Raw genomic sequence first — 22387 nt, forward strand, 5'->3', positions numbered from 1 at the left:
GAATAAAATAAAGTGCTAGCCGGATACAGAATTAAAACACATCTACTATTGAAGAGTCTAAGGACTATCTTCCTGCAAATGAATCTAGGACAAAATTTGAAACTGGGCATCAAGCTTATAAAGTGTGACTTTCTGTCCTTTCTCAGTGGACCCACCCTCCCGCATCACTTCTTGCCGTCTTCCCTACTCCAGCTCCCTGATAATTGTTCCTAGAAGGAATAATTGATGACTGAAACTTAGCCCATCCCAGGGAGAAAAGTGTGCTTGACTTGTTTGATGTGGACTTTCCCATGATTAAATACTTGATTTAAAAATTTTTATTCTTGATTTACATAGTTGTATTAATTTCTGCAGTAAAGTGATTCAGTTATACATATATTCTTTTCCATTATAGTTTTTCATAGGATATTGAATATATTCCCTATATTCAATAGGGATATATATTGTATATATATAATTTACTATACTGTATAGGGTATACCCAGTAGGACCTTGTTGTTTGATTTTTGTTAAATTAAAATTATTAATCATATATCTGCTTATAATATCTAATGCTAAGCCAGGCACAGTCCAGGCATGAGTTGTCTCACAGGGCTTGTACTTCAGGAAGGGCAATGAAGTAAACATATAAAGTGTTATACTACAATATTCTGTAGTGTTACTGTTATGGCAGGGACATGCCTTAACAGACACAGCTTATGGGAGTTGAAAAAAATAAAATTATTTATGATACAATAGAATCAAGGAAGAATTTATGAAGGGCTTAGGATAGGTAAAACTTAGATCAGGAATTGCACACTCAAATGCCTTTGGAATTCCAAGCTGGTACGCTAATGAGTAAATCAGACTGCTGTAATACCGTAGGGAGTAGGGTTATAACACTGTAGGGAGTGGTGGTGACTGGGCTAAATTAGAAAAAGTTTGTGTCTCTCCTGAAATGTTGGCCACTACTCAAGCCAGCTCAGTGCTTTCCACCTGATAACGTAGGCCCCAAGTAGTCAGATCTTACATTTTATGAGAATGTAGAAATCTACTCAGGTAAAATCTTCTAATTTTTGACAACTGATAAAAACAAGCTAAGATTCCATGCAAGTAAATTTGTGCATGCACGCAGACAGACACATATAAATTTGGGGGGATGGATTGAAGCACCCAGGCAGAGAGAGTGAAGTGTTGTACATGAACAAGAAACCCAGGTGGTTCACATGAAACTTGAATATTTGAGTGCAAAGAGTACTTTGTGGCAAATCTACTTGATAAGTATGTCAGAGACCTTTCATGTCACATAGGAAATTTGAACCTATTGTCTCAGAATGGGGAGCCAGTGAAGTTTCTTGAGCAAGGGAAAGGAATGACCAGATACTAGAATAATCTGCTCCACTACAGAGATGCATTAGATCACAGAGAGCTAGGCACTGTCCTACTGTATTACATACCACTGGCCACATGTTTTCTACAAATTATGCCATCTCACCCTAAGAAGCTAAGGTGGAGGTAGATACTGTTAGTTATATCCACTTAACTCATGAGCAAATGGAGGCTTCTAGGAGTCCCCCAAGGTCATATAGCTAGGGAAGAGGAGGGGATCAGGATTTGAATCCAAGGATGTTTGATTGTTAAGCCTAGATAATGAGCCTCTCTGGTGTACCCAGATTTAGAGAGAAGGAAGGAGAGGTCTAATATTTCCTTTAGTCTGGTAACTTTGTCTTCCTGTCGCTTTACCAGATAATCAAAGATCTGAGCAGAAGGATGGAGCAGCCAGTAATCAGTTCACCCAGAAAGGCTGAAAGTGTTAGGAAGCAATTTCGCATAGGAGGGAGAACCCTGGCTACAGGAAGAGCATAGTCAGTACAGTTCTCCTTAGAAACAGTAGGTGATCATTGTCCTGAAAGAGCATTATATCTCTGCAGCATCTGCCTTCCTGGAGGGCGAGGTCCGTCTTCGAGGGCATGTTGACATTGTCATTCATCGTCCGTCACTATATATGAGATGACTGAGTTTACTGATTCCTGCTAGGCTGTGACCCACATTTCCTGTTTCATGAGAAATGTGGAATCTCTCACCCCAGAGCTGGGTTTGGCATGTGGTCTACGCTCCTAACCTGTGACAGCAGTGATTTCAAAAATCACTCCAAAGAATCTGTCCACATTGCGGAAGACCCAGGTTCCATCCCTGGGTTGGGAAGAACCCCTGGAGAAGGGAATGGCGACCCACTCCAGTATTCTTGCCTGGAGAATCCCATGGACAGAGGAGCCTGGTGGGCTGCAGTTCACAGGAGCTACAAAGAGTCAGACAGGACTGAAGCAACTAACACTTTCACTTTTACCGCGCTCCTGACCTGTCACAATAGTGATTTCAAAAACCACTACCTTCAAAAATACGCTTAAGGTGTACAATGTATCATTCCTACTTTTTGGATACTTGGCTTTGTAGTTTTCTAATCAGGAAAGTGAGTAAGATAAAGTTTACGATCCACTAAGTTCTGTAATTTCTTAGTTCTTTGAAAATGAACTGATTTGGAGAATGTTTATATTGGTAAGTGAACTTCCTCATAAGTTTATGCATAATTTCAATTTTTAAAATGTGAGTGATCCAGGAGTTCCGTTTGCTTGTCCCCATAAGTTCTTTTAAAAGGTGACGTCTCTCACCCTATGCTATGCTACATCTGCCCCTCATTCTGACAGAAAGCCAATGCATGCATTTGTATAACTCTCCGGAGACCTGTGGGATAGCTGAAAAGAATACATGAAATCAAGCTGTCACAAAACACGTGGGACATCTGGTCAACACGCCATTTCTCCAGCAGGGAAGCAGAGAGGAGGGACAGTCTGAGGCTCATAGAAAACATGAAATTGCTCTCACCATCTGTGTCTTTAGATCACTTGGATCTTTGTTGAAGTTTTTTCCTCAACAGTGTGCACATAGCATTTCCTTCAGTGCAAAGCCTAAACTCAAGACACGTTCTTTTACAGGGAGAAATCACTTAGTAATCAGTTGCAAGGGAAAATAATGGGGAGTTTGAGTTTGAACTTGACATCGTACTACTTTTCTTATTCTTAAGCATTGGTTTTCTCATCATTTTGGAGCAGAATGGCATGATAATACTCTTAGTGTTTTATTGACCATAAAAGACATAAGTTGCAAACCATTATCATTTCAGGATATTAAGTTCTTGGTATTGAAGGTAGTAACTCTGATGGTCACAGTAGAAATCCTAAAGATTCTGCCTTTGTGGGCAACTCCAACTATCATTGTTGTTTTGGGTAAGCTGGTTCACCCAGTGTGTACTGCCTAAAGGCTATAACTCAAGCAGAGAGGGAAAACGCAACAGCCAGCCACCTTCAGCGCTTTCTCCACCCTGGTCAAACGAACACCCCCCTCCCCTTTCAACAAACACATACCGATGAAGGTAGAGCTGACTCATGCTATAGCTTTTGAGAATGATATACAAAGAATGTCTGAACCCCAAGATGATAGATATACTGAACAAAGAGTGTTCTTTTCTCTTCCAGGAACCCTGGCTTGCTAATAAAGACCCAGCTCACTTGGCTTTGCGTGCATAAAATTTCTAGGTCAAAGTTGAATGAATTGACAGTACTAAGAGTTTGTTTAAGGCAGAGGCTGTCAAATAGCTTTGCTTTCAAAAGACTCAGGGAAATAAAGTGGCCTGGCCTGTCAGAAAGTTAGACTGTCCCCACAGTGGATTATTTGCTCACCAAGCCCGCAGGGTGTGCAGGAAATGTACCTGTGAAAACTAACACCAGGTTTCAGCAAACTCACCCTGAAAGTTACTGAACATAGATTCCCAGGGCATCCAAAGGTTCTGTGATTCCAAACTTGATACTTTCAAATATATTGCAGAGTCTGTATGAATGTAGGGGGGAAAAGATGAAGATGCCTTTGAAGGCTGCCTCCAATAGCTCTTCTTTGGCTCTGCTGCCATTTTACTTTTCTTAGCATGCAAACCCCCGCTGTATTCCTGGGCACTTTGAGGCAGTGGCTGAGGGGAGACTGAAGCCAGTTTGAAGAGCTGACCATGACTGACAGTTCGGAGCAGCACGGTAAGCACTCACGACACACATATGGAATGGAGGAAGCTGTTCATTCTGTCTGGGGACAGCAGGGGACTTCCTGGTGCTGAGGAGATCTCTGATACAGATTCAGGCTTGACAGTAGGAGGGTGTCACCCCACAAGGAAGGGTTGTGGCTAACTTTCACGCTGGAGGTGCGAAACAGTGCTCTAAATTGGATTTTTATATTTTAATACATTTTCCCGACTCTGTGCAGTCTTACTCTTGCTGCTATGGCCTCTGATTCAATGCTTTAGTTAAACTTTCTGTATTGTGTTCTCATCCTTTTATTTATTCAGCCACCAGACATTCATTAAGTATCTGTTTGTCTGACCTCTTTCTCTCCAGGGAAAAAACTGTACCAAATATGCAGTTCTTACATATTTCCTTAGTTATTCTCCCCACATGGCCAAGACATCCAACTCCTGCTGGCTACTGATACTTTTATGTTCCCTATTAATTCAAAATGCAAAGCTGAAAAATAGAGAGCATTTTACTGCTTGAGGTTTGTGGTTACAAGTAACAGACCTCCACTAACTTAAGTAAGAAAAGGAATTCATTGAAGGGGCAGTGGGGTGCGATAGATAGAATAATGGCCTCCCAAAGTTGTTCATATCCTACTTCAGAATAATGGCCTCCCAAAGTTGTTCATATCCTACTTCTTAAAGCCTGTTAGTGTATTACTAGTATGGCAGAAGGGACTTTGCAGGTGGATTAACGATCTTGAAATGAAGAGAGTAACCTGGGTTATCCAGATGGGTCCAGTGTAATCGTGGGGTCCTTACAGAGGGAGGCAGCAAGGTCAGAGTCAGAGAAGATGTGATGACAGAAGCAGGGGTCAGAGGGATGTCATTGCCAGAAACAGGCCACGAGTCAAGAGTGCAGTAACTCTGCCGCTGCTGCTAAGTCGCTTCAGTCGTGTCCGACTCTGTGCGACCCCATAGCCGGCAGCCCACCAGGCTCCCCCGTCCCTGGGATTCTCCAGGCAAGAATACTGGAGTGGGTTGCAGTAACTCCAGAAGCTGGCAAAGGCAGGTATGAGTTGTTCTCTAGAGCCTCCAGAGGAAAGGCAGACTTGGCAGCCTTTTGATTATAGGACTTCTGACCTCTAGAATTGTGAGAGTATGCATTTGTGAGTGCATGTGTGTTTATTGGGGTGAAGTTTACATACATAAAATTAACCACTTAAAAATGATCAGGGACATGTAGTACATTTTCCAAGTTGTACAACCCCTAATTTGTCTAGTTCCAAAAACTTCCCATTACCTCTAAAGGAAACCTCGTACCTATTCAGGAGATGCTTCTCATACTTCTGTTCCCCCTTTTCCCTGGTAACCACCAATCTGGGTTCTGCTGTATGGATTAATCTGTTCTGGGTATTCCACATAAGTGGAATATTATATAATATGTGACCTTTTGTATCTTGTCTCTTTCACTTACCGGAATGGTTTTGAGGTTCATCCATGTTATAGCCCATCTCACCTTCATCTTTTGTGCCTGAATAATATTCCATTGAGTGAACGTACCACGGCTTGTTTATCCATTCGTCTATTGATGACTATTTGGGCTGTCTTGACCTTTTGGCTGTCCTGACTAGTGCTGCTATACACATGCATGTACGCATCTATACTTGAGTATCTGTTTTCAAGTCTTTTGGATGTAAACCTAGGATTGAAATTGCTGGATTGTGAGGTAACTCTATGTTTCACTTTTAACAGCCAAACTGTTTAGCAACTGAATCACTCTATAGTCCCATCAGCAATCTCCAAGGGTTCCAATTTCTCTACATCCTTCTCAATACTTACTGTTTCATTTGTCCTCTTAAAAAATTTAGCTATCTTAATGGGAATGAATGGTATCTTACTGTGGTTTTTGAATTGCATTTCCAGTGACTAATGCTATTGAGCATGTTGACCATTTGTGGTCATGTGCTTGTTGACCATTTGTATATCTTATTCGGAGAAATGTCTTGAACTCCTTTGCCCATTTTTTGTTTGTTTTTACTCTCAACATTTTATTTTTAAACTTTAAACTTTTTATTTTGTATTGGAGTACAGCCGATTAGCAATGTTGTGGTGGTTTCAGGTCAACAGAGAAGGAACTCAGCCGTATATATACATGTTTCCATTTTCCCCCAACTCTCCCCTCCCATCCACTTTTGCCCAATTTTCAATTGGATTTTTAGTTTCCGCAAGTTGTGGGAAAGATGCTCTGGGATTCTGGGTCATAGGAATTAATGGACAGTCCATTTGAGACATTTCTTTTACTATGTATGTATTCACATTTCCTTCAGTTCTTATGTCCCTGATTTAAGAGGGAAGAGTGGCTGGTATAGCCTGAGGAATGCTCAGTGCCTAAGTCAGAAGAAAGCAGACTTCCTTGATGTCTAGTACCACTAAGACTGCTTGTAAACAAAACAGAAGTGCTATTACCAGGAGAAAGGCAGATGGGTCCTAGAAAGGCAAAAGCAGAAGGGACCCACATGGGCAACCAAGTAGGTAATAGTTCAGGAAAAGAAGCAAACAAAGCATAATGTGATAGAGACTTAAAAACTCTGATAGCTCAAGAGATAAACCTGTAATTATAAGATAAGGAAGACATAGCAGAAGACAAGCTCCATTAAAAAAAAAAAAAAGGCTTAGTGGATAGGCATCACAGGCTTCATCATTATTGCCATAGCATCGGGAGGAAAAGGTGATGATTCTGTTTCTTCTGCACTGGTCATACCCCACTTCAGATGAGGAACTCCATTTTGTGCTCACCACCTTGAGGGTCATACAGGCAAAATAGAACGTGTTCACAGGTGAGAGGCAGAAGGCTGGATTCATGCCTTTAGAGTAATGGTCAGAGGGACTGGCATGTTTACCTGAATAAGTAAAGATTCTAGGCAAGAAGATGTAAATTGGGATAAATGAATTCAAAATGAGGAGGATCAAGACCAAGATCTAAGTAGTTGAAGGAAATAGGAATCTATTTCTCACTTACATCACAATTCTGTTAGGGCTGTGATGGAAGAGCTGAGTTTTGTTTCTTGGATCAGATGTCTCCAAATTCCTTCAGACCTTTGCCTCCACATGGAGTTAGGGAAGGGGAGAAAAGAACATCTGTACGTGTATCTGTGTTTTTGGACCAAGGCTGGCAGTTGTGGGCTAAAACTCATTCACGTGGATACACCCGCTTCAAGGAATGCTGGGAAATGTAGTCTTATTCAGAAAGAAATGGTGACACAGACATTAGTGGGCATGATCACTTTCTCAGAGCTGCACAGAGTGGGCCCACAGCTCTGGGAAAGCAAGGTATATTAGTCATTGACCCTCTAGTAGGAAAAAGTAGGAAGCAAGTAAGAATGCCTGCCTTTGCTCTTTTGTTCTCATTAGCCTGCCTCTTCATCATCTTCACTTGTCATTTCTTTCTCTTTTCCTTCACCTTCACTGGTTTTAATTTTGTGTTGACTCTGACTTTATGACTTATGAAACTTGCTCTTTTTTCCTGCCTCTCTGTGATTTTTATTAATTATGAATAATTTTAATAATGAATTATGACTATGTATAACATACATAGTGGGTAGAGCAAATTAATATTTCATGGTCCAAATGTGCCTTGAAATCTTGGCAAGTGCAGGTGTGTGTGTGTGTCTGTGCGCATGTGTGTGTGCATGCACACCTGTTTAAACATTGTATAGTATCCAATAAAATTTGAGATATATTTTTTCCTTGAAATATCATAAAATTTGACCACTCCAGGTCTGCATGCCCACAAGAATAGCAAGAATAGGAGGTATGCGTTCTCCATGCTGCCAATCTCTCTTAATCCCTTTTGCTTCTTAATGCTGAGACCTAAGGTCAGTTTCCACTTAACACATTTGTACTATGTGTGTGTGCTTTTTTAAAAACACTCTTCTCTTATGATCTTGTGATCCCTTCCTGACTGTTGTGGGCACTTGAGTTTGGAATCAGTGCCTTTTCCTATAGCCACTTCATCTGAAACATCAGTTAGAGTAGGTGGGGGGTACTGCAGCACTAGAGACAAGATACGATGACGGTGGGGTTGGCCAAAGGATGCCAGGATGTTTATTCCATGTGCAGGGGAGCCCAGCCGATAGTATATAGAGCAGTGGTCTCCAAACCTTGATTGTGTACCTCATCAGAAAAATAATATTTGCATATGTACCTTCAAAGTAGGAGTTATTACTTAAAAATTATATGTATATACTCCTGTTATTTCCAGATGCAGTATACTCTCAAAGTCATAATTAAAGAAGACTATAAGTCCATATTCCAAATAATTTTCATTATAATTTTCAATTTCTGGGCCAACTTTTTGGTTGGCAGATGTACATTCTTAATGGCATCTCTAATTAGCAGTTTCTTGGCATTATTTAAGCCTCGTACATTTTGTGATGGTTAGTTCAATTGAACTAGATAATGCATTCCATAAATTTTGTGACATACATATCAAAAATTTTAGATAAAATTAACATAAATAGAGTTTTTAGAAACATTAATTAATGGGACAAACAAGGATCTGTGTATGTGGTGGGCGGGGGTATCTTAGAGGGCAGGAGACATGTAGAGCATAATAGGATCTCATTGTAGCCTTATAAACATTAGACACAGTAGTTAGTGTATTCAGCCTCTGCCCATACCCACACTCAGATGTGGGTCAGTTGACTATACTTCCCCAGACAGTCTGTAGATTCAGTGCAATCCCCATCAAATTATCAACGGTATTTTTTTACAAAACTAGAGCAAATTATTTTAAAATTGTATGGAAACACAGATGTCCCCAAATAGCTGAAAAAATTTTGAGAAAGAAGAATGGAGCTGGAGTTATCCTACTCTCTGACTTCAGACAGTACTACAAAGCTGCAGCCATAGTGTGGTACTGGTACAAAACAGAGACAAAGATCAACGGAATGGGATAGAAAGACCAGAAATAAACCCATACACCTATAGTCAATTAACCTATGACAAAGGAGGCAAGTATTTACAATGGAGAAAAGACAGTCTCTTCAATAAGTGATGCTGGGAAAACTGGACAACTGCTTGTGAAAGAAAGAAATTAGAACATTTTTAAATATCATGTACAAAAATAAACTCAAAACTGTAAATGTTAAACTGGGTACTATAAAATATTTAGAAGAAAGCATAAGCAGAACACTTTTTTTTTTTGAAACACTCTGACATAAATCACAGCAATATCTTTTTGAATCCATCTCCTAGTGTAAGGGGAATAAAAACAGAAATAAACAAATGGGACCTAATCAAACTTAAGTTTTTGCATAGCAAAAGAAGCCATAAACAACCTACAGAATAGGAGAAAATTTTTGTTAACGGTGTTACTGAGAAGGGGTTAATCTCCCAAAATATAAACAACTAATGCAGCTCAATATTAAAATTAAAAAAAACCCAAATCACAGAATAGGCAAAAGACCTAAATAACCATTTCTGCAAAGAAAATGTACAGATAGTCAAAAGGTGCATGGAAAGATGCTTAACATTACTAGAAATGAAATCAAGACTATAGTGAGGTATCACCACCCACTGGTTAGAATGACCATTATCAAAATGTGTACAGACAGTAAATGCTGGAAAGGATGTGGAGAAATGGAAACCATCTTACACTGTTGATAGGAATGTAAATTGGTATAGCCACAATGGAGAATAGTATGGAGGTTCCTTAGAAAACTAAAAATAGAGCTACCATATGATCCTACAGTCTCTCTGCTGGACATGTATCTGGAGAAAACCATACTTCAGAAAGATACGTGTGAGAACAAGATGGAGGAGGAATAGATGGATGTGTAGTACTTCTCTCTCCATGGATACATCAGGAATACACCTTCAGACACAGAAGTGCATGCTGAGATCCGACAGGAGTACCTGACCAGAGGGAAACAATATATAGAAACACGCAGAACTCAGTAGGACGAAGGAACTAGGGGGAAAAACAGGAGTGTTAGTGGGACTGGACCTGTCCCCGGAGGGTGGGGGAACTGAAGCAGGGGTCCGATCCCCATACTGGGGCAACTGTCTGAGTCAGAGGAGAAACGTTTAAGGCTGAGAGTGAAACAGTTGATCTGTGGCAGCCTAAATGGGATGAGGTCCCCTGGAAGGCACAGCAGCTGGATGCTGAAGTTAGGGATTGTGGAGCAGTCCCAGGGCAAGGGCTGCTGTTGACTGCAGAGGGACAGATCTAGAAGATGTGAGGGAGGAGACTGGTGGGAAATGCCTGTAGAGGAAAGCCAGGCAGCCACGGAAGCAAGGCCATACTGCTGAGTCACGCGTAGGGGGTGGAGCCATCACCATAACCTCTGTCTCCCCACACACCAGCATCAGCAGCTGAACAACAGAGAGGCTGGCCCATCAAATGCCCGGCACTGAACTACAGAGCGAGACCCCACCCAGAGTACTTCTTTAAGTGACTGATGCAGGAAACTACAGAGTAGGACCCCACCCAGGATGCCCCTTTAAATGCCTGATTTGCCACTCTACACAGTAGGACCCCAGGCAAGGGAGCCCTCTAAGTGCCTGAATGGGCCGAGCTACAAAGACTGGCCAAAGAGGCCTTCTGATTGCCAGCAAGAAGAGGCTCGAAAAAAGACTCCGATAGGGCCATCCAGACTCCGAAAAAAGACTCCGATAGGAACAAGTGTCCATGTTCCTGCACACTTGGCGCCACCAGAGTCCCTGCAAGCCAAGCAGCTGCACCACCTTCATGCTCAGCTCTCACTGGGGCAGAGCTGCCACAGGCAAAAAAAAGCCTTGTGTCTATGCACGCAGGGTTGCTTCGGTCGTGTCCAACTCTTTGTGACTCTGTAGACTGTGCCCTGCCAGGCTTCTCTGTCAGGGGGTTCTCCAGGCAAGAATACTGGAGCGTATTGGCCAATACTGGTTGCCATACCCTGCTAGAGCACTAAATTTCCTGCTGCCCTAGCCACAACTCCCCTGAGTACCTGGTGCTGCCGGAACCCCTGTGACCCAAGCAGCTGCACCACCTCCACACCTGGCCCTCACAGGGGCAAACCCAAGTCCTCCAGGGCAGCCCCAGGAGCAAACCCCAGTGGATGACGCACATGTAGAGGTGGAAATAAAACCACAGTTGAAACCCAGGGGCAGTGTGGCTAAGGAAGAAGACCCAAAACCTTCCCAGCAGCTGTACAAGCTGCAGATTAAATCCACACGATCAATTAGGCATAGACTCTGTGTCTGTGGAATATATAAAAGGTCAGTGAGAGCTCCCACAAAAGGAAATACACTAGTTCTGATAGCTGTGGACATTGGAGGCAAGAACACACAGGAGTAGGACCAGAGTAGAATCTGAGCTGCTCCCACAGCAGGTCCAGAGATCAGCATAGTGTTGGAGGGCATCCTAGGGAGATGAGGTGGACTGTGACTTGTAGCAAGGGAAAGGCCTCTGACAGGAGTGAGTCAAGAAAAATATTTGTTATTCTTATGTTTTGACTTCTTCTATAGATTCTTTTGGATTGTTTTGTTTTCCCTGTCTGTTGTAGTTGTTGATTTTATTGTCACTATGAAATCTAATTAAGCTTTGAGATTTTTTTTTTTCCTCAGTCACATTTTTTATTGTTGTTATAAACCTATGCCTCTATGTTGGGCTTTTGCAGTTCTGTGGAGTTTCCCTTTTTTAAAATTTTCTTTTCTCTCTTTTAAATTTTATTTTTTTAAACCTATTATTACTTTTCTACATTTATTCCTTTGTTTGCTTTTGCTACTGTTCTTTTTCCCTTGCAGTTAATCTTTAATGTATATAAATCTTTTTTATCTACCTCTGTTTAACTTTGCATATGTATTTTTTCTTTTTTTTTCCTTCCTTTCCTTTCCTCTCAACATTTTATTAGTTTCATTTTCATTGCTTTATTCCCCAATTGGCACCTTGCTTTAGTTTTGTTTTCCAGCTTGTGCCTTAGTTAGTTTTCTTCTGGTAGATATACTTTTGGTTTCCTTTGTTCACCAGGTCAGTCTCTTGTACTTTATTTTTGTTGAACTGGTTTGATTTTGCTTATGTGTGTATATGTATATATTTAGTCACACTTTTTATTGTTGTTGTAAACCTCTGCCTCTACATTGGGCTTTTGGAGGTCTGTGAAGTTTTCCTTTTTTTTTCCCTTTTTTCTTTCTTCTTCCATTTTTTTTCTCATTTTTATAATTTTAATTTTTTAAAACCTATTATATGTTTTCTACATTTATTCCTTTGTTTGCCTTTCCTACTGTTCTTTTCCCCCTTGCAGTTAAATCTTTAATGTTTGTGAATCATCTTCATCTATCTCTCTTTAACTTTGCATTTCTATTTCTTTCTTCACTTTCCTCTCAGCATATTTGTTAGTTTTGTTTTCATTGCTTTATTCCCCATTTGGCACCTTGCTCTAGTTTTGTTTTATCTGGTAAATATAATTTTTGATTTCCTTTGATCGCCAGGTCAATGTACTATATTTTTGTTGCACTGTTTTGACTTTACTCATGGGTGTATATGTAAATGTGTATATTCCATCATTTTAATTATTATTTGCCTGATTTTTTAACTGCCATTTGTCTGGGATTCATCTTTGGCTTCTCATTTTTGGATATGTGTTTTAATCTCAGTTAATGCCATAACAGACCACTTGTGGAATCTTCATTCCTAACCAGAGATCAAGCCCTGAGCCTTTGGTGTGTGAGCGCTGACTCCAAGACCCCAGACTACCAGGGAACTAACCCTAGGGAGTATCAAATAGTGAGAACTCACAGAAAGGAAATCACTTGACTACAAGACCCAGCATCGCCCAGTAGCACCCTGTTCAGTATGCCTCATCTGAACAACAAACAAAACAAAAATACAAACATAATCATCAGCAGACAGGATTACCACATCACTCAGCCTTGCCCATCAGAGGGAAAACAAATAAAAACTCAGCACAAGTCTCACCCTATATGACCCTTACACAAACCACTGGACAAACCTTAGGAGGGCAGAAACCAAAAGGAAGAAAGAATTCAACTGTGAACCCTGGGAAAAGGAGACCTCAAACACAATAAGTTAAAAAATAAAAAAGAAAAGGCAGAGAAGTACTACACAAAAGAAGGATCAAACTAGAAACACAGAAGTCCAAATAAATGAAGAGGAAATAGGCAAACTACCTGAAAAAGAATTCAGGATAATGATAGTAAAGATGATCAAAAACCTTGAAAACAAAATGGAGAAAATGCAAGAATCAATTAATAAAGACCTAGAAGAATTAAGAATAAACATGTAGAGACAACACAATTACTGAAATTAAAAGTACACTAGAAGGAATTAATAGCAGAATATCTGAAGCAGAAGAACGAATCAGTGAGCTGGAAGATAAAATGGTGGAAATATCTTCTGAAGGGCAGAATAAAGTAAAAAGAATGAAAAGAACTGAGGATAGTCTCAGAGACCTCTGGGACCAGGTCAGACACACCAACATTCAAATTATAAGGGTCCCAGAAGAAGAGAAAGAGTATGAGAAAATTTTGAAGAGATTATAGTTGAAAATTCCCCCAACATGGAAAAGGAAATAGTCAATCAAGTCCAAGAGGTGCAAAGAGTCCCATACAGGCTACACAAGTCCAAGAGGTGCAAAGAGTCCCATACAGGATACACCCAAGGAGAAACACTCCCAGACACATACTAATCAAACTAACAAAGACTAAACACAAAGAAATAATATTAAAAGCAGCAAGGGAGAAGCAACAAGTAACATACAAGGGAAACCCCATACACTTAACAGCTGATCTTTCAGCAGAAACTCTGCAGGCCAGAAGGGAATGGCAGGCTATATTTAAAGTACTGAAAGGGAAAAATCTACAACCAGGATTGCTGTAACTGGCAAGGATCTCATTCACAATTGATGGAGAAATAAAAAGCTTTTCAGAAAAACAAAAGTTAAGAGAATTCAATACACCAAACCAGCTTTACAACAAATATTAAAGGGACTTAAATAGTCAAGAAATAGAAGAAAAAAGATCTACAAAATTAACCCCAAGCAATTAAGAAGATGGCAATAGGAACATATATATCAATAATTAGTCTAAATGTAAATGGATTAAATGCTCCAATGAAAAGACACAGACTGGCAGAATGGATACAAAAACAAGACCATATATATTCTGTCGACAAGAAACCCACTTACAGACACATTTAGACTGCAAGTGAGAGGATGGAGAAATATATTCCATGCAAATGGGAAGCAAAAGAAAGCTGGAGTAGCAATCCTCATATCAGACAAAATAGACCTTAAAGAAGATTACAAGACTTAAGGAAGGATACTACATAATGATCAAGGGATCAATCCAAGAGGAAGACATAACAATTGTAAATATCTATTCACCCAACATGGAGAAGGCAATGGCAACCCACTCTAGCACTCTTGCCTGGAAAATCCCATGGACAGAGGAGCCTGGTGGGCTGCAGTCCATGGGGTCGCTAAGAGTCAAACACGACTGAGTGACTTCACTTTCACTTTTCACTTTCATGCCTTGGAGAAGGAAATGGCAACCCACTCCAGTGTTCTTGCCTGGAGAATCCCAGGGACGGGGGAGCCTGGTGGGCTCTCGTCTATGGGGTCACACAGAAATGGACATGACTGAAGGGACTTGGCAGCAATAGCATTTACCCAACATAGGAGCACCTCAATACATTAGACAAATACAGACATAAAAGGAGAAATTGACAGTAATAGAATAATAGCTGGAGACTTGAACACCCAACTCACACCAATGGACAGATCATCAAGACAGAAAATGAATAAGGAAATACAAGTCTTAAATGATACATTAGATGAGATGGATCTCATTGATATCTTCAGGATATTCCATCCAAATGCAGAAGAATACACCTTCATCTCAAGTGTACATGGAACATTCTCCAGGATAGACCACATCTTGGGTCACAAATCAAACCTCAGTAAATTTAAGAAAATTGAAATCATATCAAGCATCTTTTCTGACCACAATGCTATGAGACTAGATATCAATTATAAGAAAAAACTGTAAGAAACACAAACACGTGGAGATGAAACAAAACGTTTCTAAATAACCAACAGGTTACTGAAGAAATTAAAAGGGAAATTAAAAAATTTCTAGAAACAAATGACAATGAAAACAGGATAACTCAACACCTATGGGATGCAACAAAAGCAGTTCTAAGAGGGAAGTTTATAGCAACACAATCCTACCTCAAGAAACAAGAAAAACATTGAAGAGACAACCTAACTTTACACCTACAACAACTGGAAATTAGTAGAAGGAAAGAAATCACAAAGATCCAAGCAGAAATAAATGAAAAGAAATGAAAGAAACAATAGTAAAGATTAATAAAACTAAAAGCTGGTTCTTTGAGAAGATAAACAAAATTGACAAACCCTTAGCCAGACTCATCAAGAAAAAAGAGAAGAATCAAATCAACAAAATTAGAAATAAAAAAGGAGAGGTTATAAGAGACAATGCAGAAATACAAAGGATTACAAGAGAGTATTATGAACAACTATATGGCAATAAAATGGATAACCTGGAAGAAATGGACAGATTCTTAGAAAAGTTCAGTCTTCCAAGACTGAACCAGGAAAAAAATAGAAATTATGAACAACCCAATTACAAGCACTGAAATTGAAGCTGTGATCAAAAATCTCCAAAAAAGAAAAGGCCAGGACTAGATGGCTTCACAGGAGAATCCTATCAAACACTGAGTGAAGAGCTAATGCCTATCCTTCTAAAATTCTCAAAAAATTGCAGAGGAAGGAACACTTCCAAACTCATTCTACGATGCCACCATTACCCTGATAACAAAACCAGACAAAGACAACACAAAAAAGAAAACTACAGGCCAATATCACTGATGAACATAGATGTAAAAATCCTCAACAAAATTTTAGCTAACAGAATTTAGCAACACATCAAAAAGCTCATGCACCATGATCAAGTTGGGTGTATTCCAGGAATGCAAGGATTCTCCCATATACGCAAATCAATCAATATGATACACCATATTAACAAACTGAATGATAAAAGCCATATGATAATCTCAATAAATGTAGGAAAAACCTTTGACAAAATTCAGCACTCATTTATAATGAAAACTCTTCAAAAATGAGCATAAAAGGAACCTACCTCAACATAGTAAAGGCCATATATGATAAGCCTGCAGCAAACATTATTCTCAATGATGAAAAACTGGAAGCATCGCCCCTAAGATCAGGAACAAGACAAGGGTGTCCACTTTCACCACTATTATTCAACATAGTCCTGGAAGTCCTAGCTATAACAATCAGGGAAGAAAAATAAAAGGTATCCAGATCAGAAAGGAAGTAAAGCTCTCACCATTTGCAAATGACATGATACTGTGCATCAGTTCAGTTCAGTTCAGTCGCTCAGTAGTGTCCGACTCTTTGCGACCCCATGAATCGCGGCACGCCAGGCCTCCCTGTCCATCACAAACTCCCGGAGTTTACTGAAACTCATGTCCATCGAGTCAGTGATGCCACCGAGCCATCTCATCCTCTGTCATCCCCTTCTCCTCCTGCCCCCAATCCCTCCCAGTATCAAAGTATTTTCCAATGAGACAACTCTTCGCATGAGGTTGCCAAAGTATTGGAGTTTCAGCTTTAGCATCATTCCTTCCAAAGAATACCCAGGGCTGATCTCCTTCAGAATGGACTGGTTGTATCTCCTTGCAGTCCAAGGGACTCTCAAAAGTCTTCTCCAACACCACAGTTCAAAAGCATCAATTCTTCAGCACTCAGCCTTCTTCACAGTCCAACTCTCACATCCATACATGACCACAGGAAAAACCATAGCCTTGACTAGACGGACCTTTGTTGACAAAGTAATGTCTCTGCTTTTCAATATGCTATCTAGGTTGGTCATAACTTTTCTTCCAAGGAGTAAGCGTCTTTTAATTTTTCATGGCTGCAGTCACCATCAGCAGTGATATTGGAGCCCCCAAAAATAAAGTCTGACACTATTTCCACTGTTTCCCCATCTATTTCCCATAAAGTGATGGGACCAGATGCTATGATCTTCGTTTTTTGAATGTTGAGCTTTAAGCTAACTTTTTCACTCTCTACCTTCACTTTCATCAAGAGGCTTTTTAGTTCCTCTTCACTGTCTGCCATAAGCAAACCCAAAAAGATAGTATCAAAAATCACTAGAGCTAATCAGTGAATTTAGCAAAATTGCCGAATACAAAATCAATACACAGAAATCACTTGCATTTCTATATACTAATGATGAAAAATCAGAAAGAAATTAAGGAATCAATTCCATTCACCATTGCAACACAAAGAATTAAATATCTAGGAATAAACTTACCTAAGGAAACAAAAGAACTGTACACAGAAATTTGTAAGATGCTAACGAAAGAAATAAAAGATGACATCAACAGATGGAGAGATATTCCATGTTCCTGGGTAGGAAGAATCAATATTGTGAAAATGACTATACTGCTAAATGCAATCCACAGATTCAATGCGATCCCTATCAAATTACCAGTAGCATTTTTTTTCACAGAACTAGAACAAAAAATTTTCACAATTCGTATGGAAACACAAAAGACCCTGATTAGCCAAAGAAGTCTTGAGAAAGAAGAATGGAGCTGGAGGAATCAACCATTCTGACTTTAGATTATACTACAAAGCTACAGTCATCAAGACAGTATGGTACTGGCACAAAAACAGAAACGTAGACCACTGGAACAAGATAGAAAGCCCAGAAATAAACCCATGCACCTATGGGCACATTATTTTTGACAAAGGAGGCAAGAATATACAATGGGGCAAAGACAGCCTCTTCAATCATTGGTTCTGGGAAAACTGGACAGCTACATGTAAGATAATGAAATTAGAACACTTCCTACACCATATATAAAAATAAACTCAAAATCAATTAAAGACCTAAATGTAAGGCTATAAAACTATATAGCTATAATACTCTTAAGAGGAAAACATTGGCAGAGCACTAGACGACATAAATCAAAGCAAGATCCTCTATGACCCACCTCCTAGAATATTGGAAATAAAAACAAAAGTAAACAAGTGGGACCTGATTAAACTTAAAAGCTTTTGCACAGCAAAGGAAACTATAAACAAGGTGAAAAGACAACCCTCAGAATGGGAGAAAATAATAGCAAATGAAGTGAAGTGAAGTGAAGTCGCTCAGTCGTGTCCGACCCTTTGCGACCCCATGGACTCTAGCCTACCAGGCTCCTCTGTCCATGAGATTTTCCAGGCAATAGTCCTGGAGTGGATTGCCATTTCCTTCTCCAGGGGTCTTCCCAACCCAGGGATCGAACCCGGGTCTCCCGCATTGTAGACAGACGCTTTACCGTCTGAGCCACCAGGGAAGTCCAAATGAAACAACTGACAAAGGATTAATTTCCAAAATATACAAACAGCTCATACAACTCAATTCCAGAAAAACAAACAACCCAATCAAAAAGTGGGAAAAAGACCTAAAGAGACATTTCTCCAAAGAAGACATACGGATGGCTAATGAACACGTGAGAAGATGCTCAACATCACTCATTATTAGAGAAATGCAAATCGAAATCACAATGAGGTATCACCTCACACCGTTCAGACTGGTCATTGTCCAAAAGTCCAGAAACAATTATTTCTGGAGAGGGTGTGAAGAAAAAGGAATGCTCTTGCACTGTTGGTGGGAATGTAAATGGATGCAGCCACTATGGAAGACAGTATGGAGATTCCTTAAAAAACTAGGAATAAAACTACCATATGACCCAACAATCCCACTCCTAGGCATATACCCTGAGGAAACCAAAATTGAAAGAGACACATGTATCCCATTATTCCTTGCAGCAATATTTGCAATATCTAGAACATGGAAGCAACCTAGATACCCATTGACATATGAATGGATAAAGAATTTGTGGTACATATACACAATGGAATATTACTCAGCCATAAAAAGGACACATTTGAGTCAGTTCTGATGAGGTGGATGATCCTAGAGCCTATTATACAGAGTGAAGTGAGAAAAAAAAAGATAAATATCATATTCTAACACGTATGTATGGAATCCAGAAAATGGTACTGAAGAATTTATTTACAGAGCCGCAGTGGAGATGCAGACATAGAGAATAGACTTATGGACATGGGGAGAGGGGAGGAGAGGGTGAGATGTATGGAAGAGTAACATGGAAACTTACATTACCGTATGCAAAATAGATAGCCGACAGGACTTTACTCTATGTCTCAGGAAACTCAAAGAGGGCCTCTGTGTCAATCTAGGTTGGTGGGATGGGGCAGTAGATGGGAGGGAGATTCAAATGGGAGGGGATATATGTGTCCCTATGATTGATTCATGTTGAGGTTTGACAGAAAACAACAAAATTCTATAAGGCAATTATCTTTCAATAAAAAAATAATAGAAAGATACATGCACCCCAGTGTTCTTTGTAGCACTATTTACAATAGCCAAGACGTGGAAACAACCTAAATGTCCATTGACAGATGAAGGGATAAAGATATGGTGTGTGTGTGTGTGTGTGTGTATATATATATATATATATATATATATATATATATATAGGAATATTACTCAGCCATAAAATGAATGGAGTAATGCCATTTGCAGCAACATGGATGGACCTATAAATTGTTATTTTAAGTCATAAAGACAAATCCCATATGCTATCACTTATATGTGGAATCTAAAAAAATGATACAAATGAACTTATTTGCAAAAACAGACTCACAGTTATAGAAAAAAACCTTATGTTTACCAAAGGGGAAAGGTAGGGGCAGGAAAGGATAAATTAGCAATCTGAGAGTACCATATACCCATGCCTATGTATAATATAGATAAACAACAAGAACCTACTGTACAGTGCAGGGGCCTATACTCAATATTTTGTAATAACCTATATGGAGAAGGAATCTGGAAAGAATGGATATATGTATGACTGAATCACTGTGCGGTACACTTGAAATTCATAAAACATTGTAAATCAACTATTTTCCAGTTAAATTTTTTTAAACTGAAAAAGTGGGTCAGTTGGAGCCACATAGAATGAATATGAAAAGATTTTTAAAAATCTTCACCTCCTCAGCCAAAATGAAGATAAAAATAATTAAAATCCCAAACAGAAGTTTACTGGAATTTCATGAACTTACAAAGAAAGCATTTGTTTTGGAATCTGGAGTCAGAGGAGTCCAAATCCCTCAAATGGACTGTTGTTTTTGTTGTTGCCAAAGCTTCCACATTTCCCAGCTGCCTGTGATTTATCTGCCTTCTTCACTGAAGGGCTAATGACCTCAGGATTACATTTAATGCTTTCTTGTCTCCCTTGATTGTTTTCTTTCTTCCCATCCCTCCAAACTTGAACTCTTTAAGGCCTTGCCTCCTTTTCCTGAGCAGATTTAGAAAAAAAAAAAAAAACAAAAACAAAAAACAAAGGCTTTGCCGTCTCTTACATTGTTTGGGAATTAGGTCTGTTGGAGATGCAGTAAAGCTCTTGCTTATCCCAGGACACCTAGGCCTCGTGGGGAAGTCTCTGTGCATCTATGTGCAGTGTGACCAGAACACATTTCAGATGCCAGCACTGCAGAAATCAGTGGAGAGCCTTTGACATAATTGAGTGGAGGTGTGAAAACCCAGCCCTACCAGCCAGACCAGGTTTCTATCCATACAATCCGTGGTTTTGAGCACCTTCTGGAAATTCTCAATATCCTGAGAATGCAGTCATAATCAAGACCAGGCCTCTGACGTTATGGAGGTCAACTTCTTATGGCAAATAAGATAGGCAGATGATACTTAAGCCACCACATATACCTTATTTTGTTGTTCTTATTTAGTTGCTAAGTCATGTCCCAACTCTTGTGACCTCATGGACTGTAGCCTGCCAAGCTTCTCTGTCCATGGGATTTCCCAGGCAAAAATACTGGAGTGGGTTGCCATTTTCTTCTCCAGGGGATCTTCCTGACCCAGGGATTGAACCCAGGTCTCCTGTGTTGGCAGGTCTGAGCCACCAGGGAAGCCCATAGATACCTTATACAACCACTGAAATATATAGGAGGTGTCACATGGTAAGAGGGAAGTGAAGGATTAGATTTTATGGCAGCTGAATTGATGAGGCGAAGAGGATTGTGTTTGAGAAGTTGAATATTTGTCAGGTGGACAAGGGAAAAGGAAAAGACATTTGGATAGATATAACAGCTTACGCAGAGTGGATGTGCAAACTAGCAGCAAGTGTTGGCTGACTACAAGGCCAAGGGGCTGGGTAGGATTGCAGGAGAATCAGGTGGACAGCAACTGAGGACCCTGGATTTTATCCTGATGGACAGTGTTTCCTAAACCAGAGTCTATATGCCTGGAATGCAAAGTGGTGGAGGAGAGAGAAATACATGAGCTGAGGGAGAAAGATTAGTACAGTTGTAGAACGCAGTGATGAAGGCGAGAATATTAGTGGGTGAGTGACTGACCACAGTGCAGCACAGAGGGCCTGCTGAGATTGTAAACTGTAATTTGAATAGTAGCACACATCTCAGATATACTGTAGCTGCTTTGGGGCTTTCATGTGCAAAGTAGGATTAATTCATGGTTGGGGGACTTCCTTGGCAGCCCAGTGGTCAGGACTCCAGTGCTTCCACTGCAGGGGCACGGTTTAGATCACTATGAAGGACGATCTCACATGCTGCATGACCCTCCGACCCCCCCAAAAAAAACAACAGGTTGGAGGAACACTGAAAGGTGAACGTAAAATTCCTGTGAAAAGGAGTTAAAATGGTAGGACACGTGATCCAGACTGTGTAGGAAAGACAATGAAGCCAGGAGGGAAAATAGTTTGAGGAACACTGAGGGTTTCAAGGAACCCATGGTATGGATGAGCTGCAAGGAGCCAAGCTGATCTGAAGCTGTGGTCAGATCAGAGAGTAGGGTGAAGAATTTCTGATTTCACAAGTTTAAGGTTCCAGTTGGGGTCCCAGATTTTTCCTGCACCTCTAAGCTTGGCCTGTCCCCCCTGCTGAATTTATTTAAGAGACCCATCAACAGATGAAATTGGGTGCTGGGAGAATATAACAAGGGTCCACAGGAATGTGGAGTCAAGGTTTCTTTCAGGGGTTCAGGAACCCTGGGGCCTTAGGATTAGGTCAAACTGTGGGAAGAGAGCCTCCTGTTACTTGAGATTCGACTTCAGTGACCTACTTTATTCATCAGGCATTTGTATCCTAAAAGGGAGAATCTCATTGGGTTGATTTTGTCATCCAAACCAAAGTCTTTTGCACCAGTTCTCCTCTGAAAATGGACCTCGTTTATGTTTTGCCAATGTGTCATTGACTA

The 22387-nt window shown here is 40.1% G+C and overlaps 1 protein-coding gene across 3 annotated transcripts in view; it reads left to right on the plus strand.

The window, feature by feature from the left end:
• The window catches only part of GNA14 (G protein subunit alpha 14), a 198187-nt gene that overhangs the window by 40752 nt on the left and 135048 nt on the right, over positions 1-22387 (plus strand). The window contains exon 1 of one of the 3 annotated variants that reach the window (XM_042243323.2): positions 3775-4061. The exons of the other annotated variants lie outside the window; for them this stretch is intronic. Coding sequence (XP_042099257.1) covers positions 4037-4061 — 25 coding nt within the window. The 5' untranslated portion in view covers positions 3775-4036. Of the gene's footprint in view, positions 1-3774; positions 4062-22387 lie in introns of those variants that run through there. 3 annotated transcript variants of the gene reach the window in all.

Source organism: Ovis aries, chromosome 2 (genome assembly GCF_016772045.2).
Source record: "Ovis aries strain OAR_USU_Benz2616 breed Rambouillet chromosome 2, ARS-UI_Ramb_v3.0, whole genome shotgun sequence".
Classification (NCBI taxonomy): domain Eukaryota; kingdom Metazoa; phylum Chordata; class Mammalia; order Artiodactyla; family Bovidae; genus Ovis; species Ovis aries.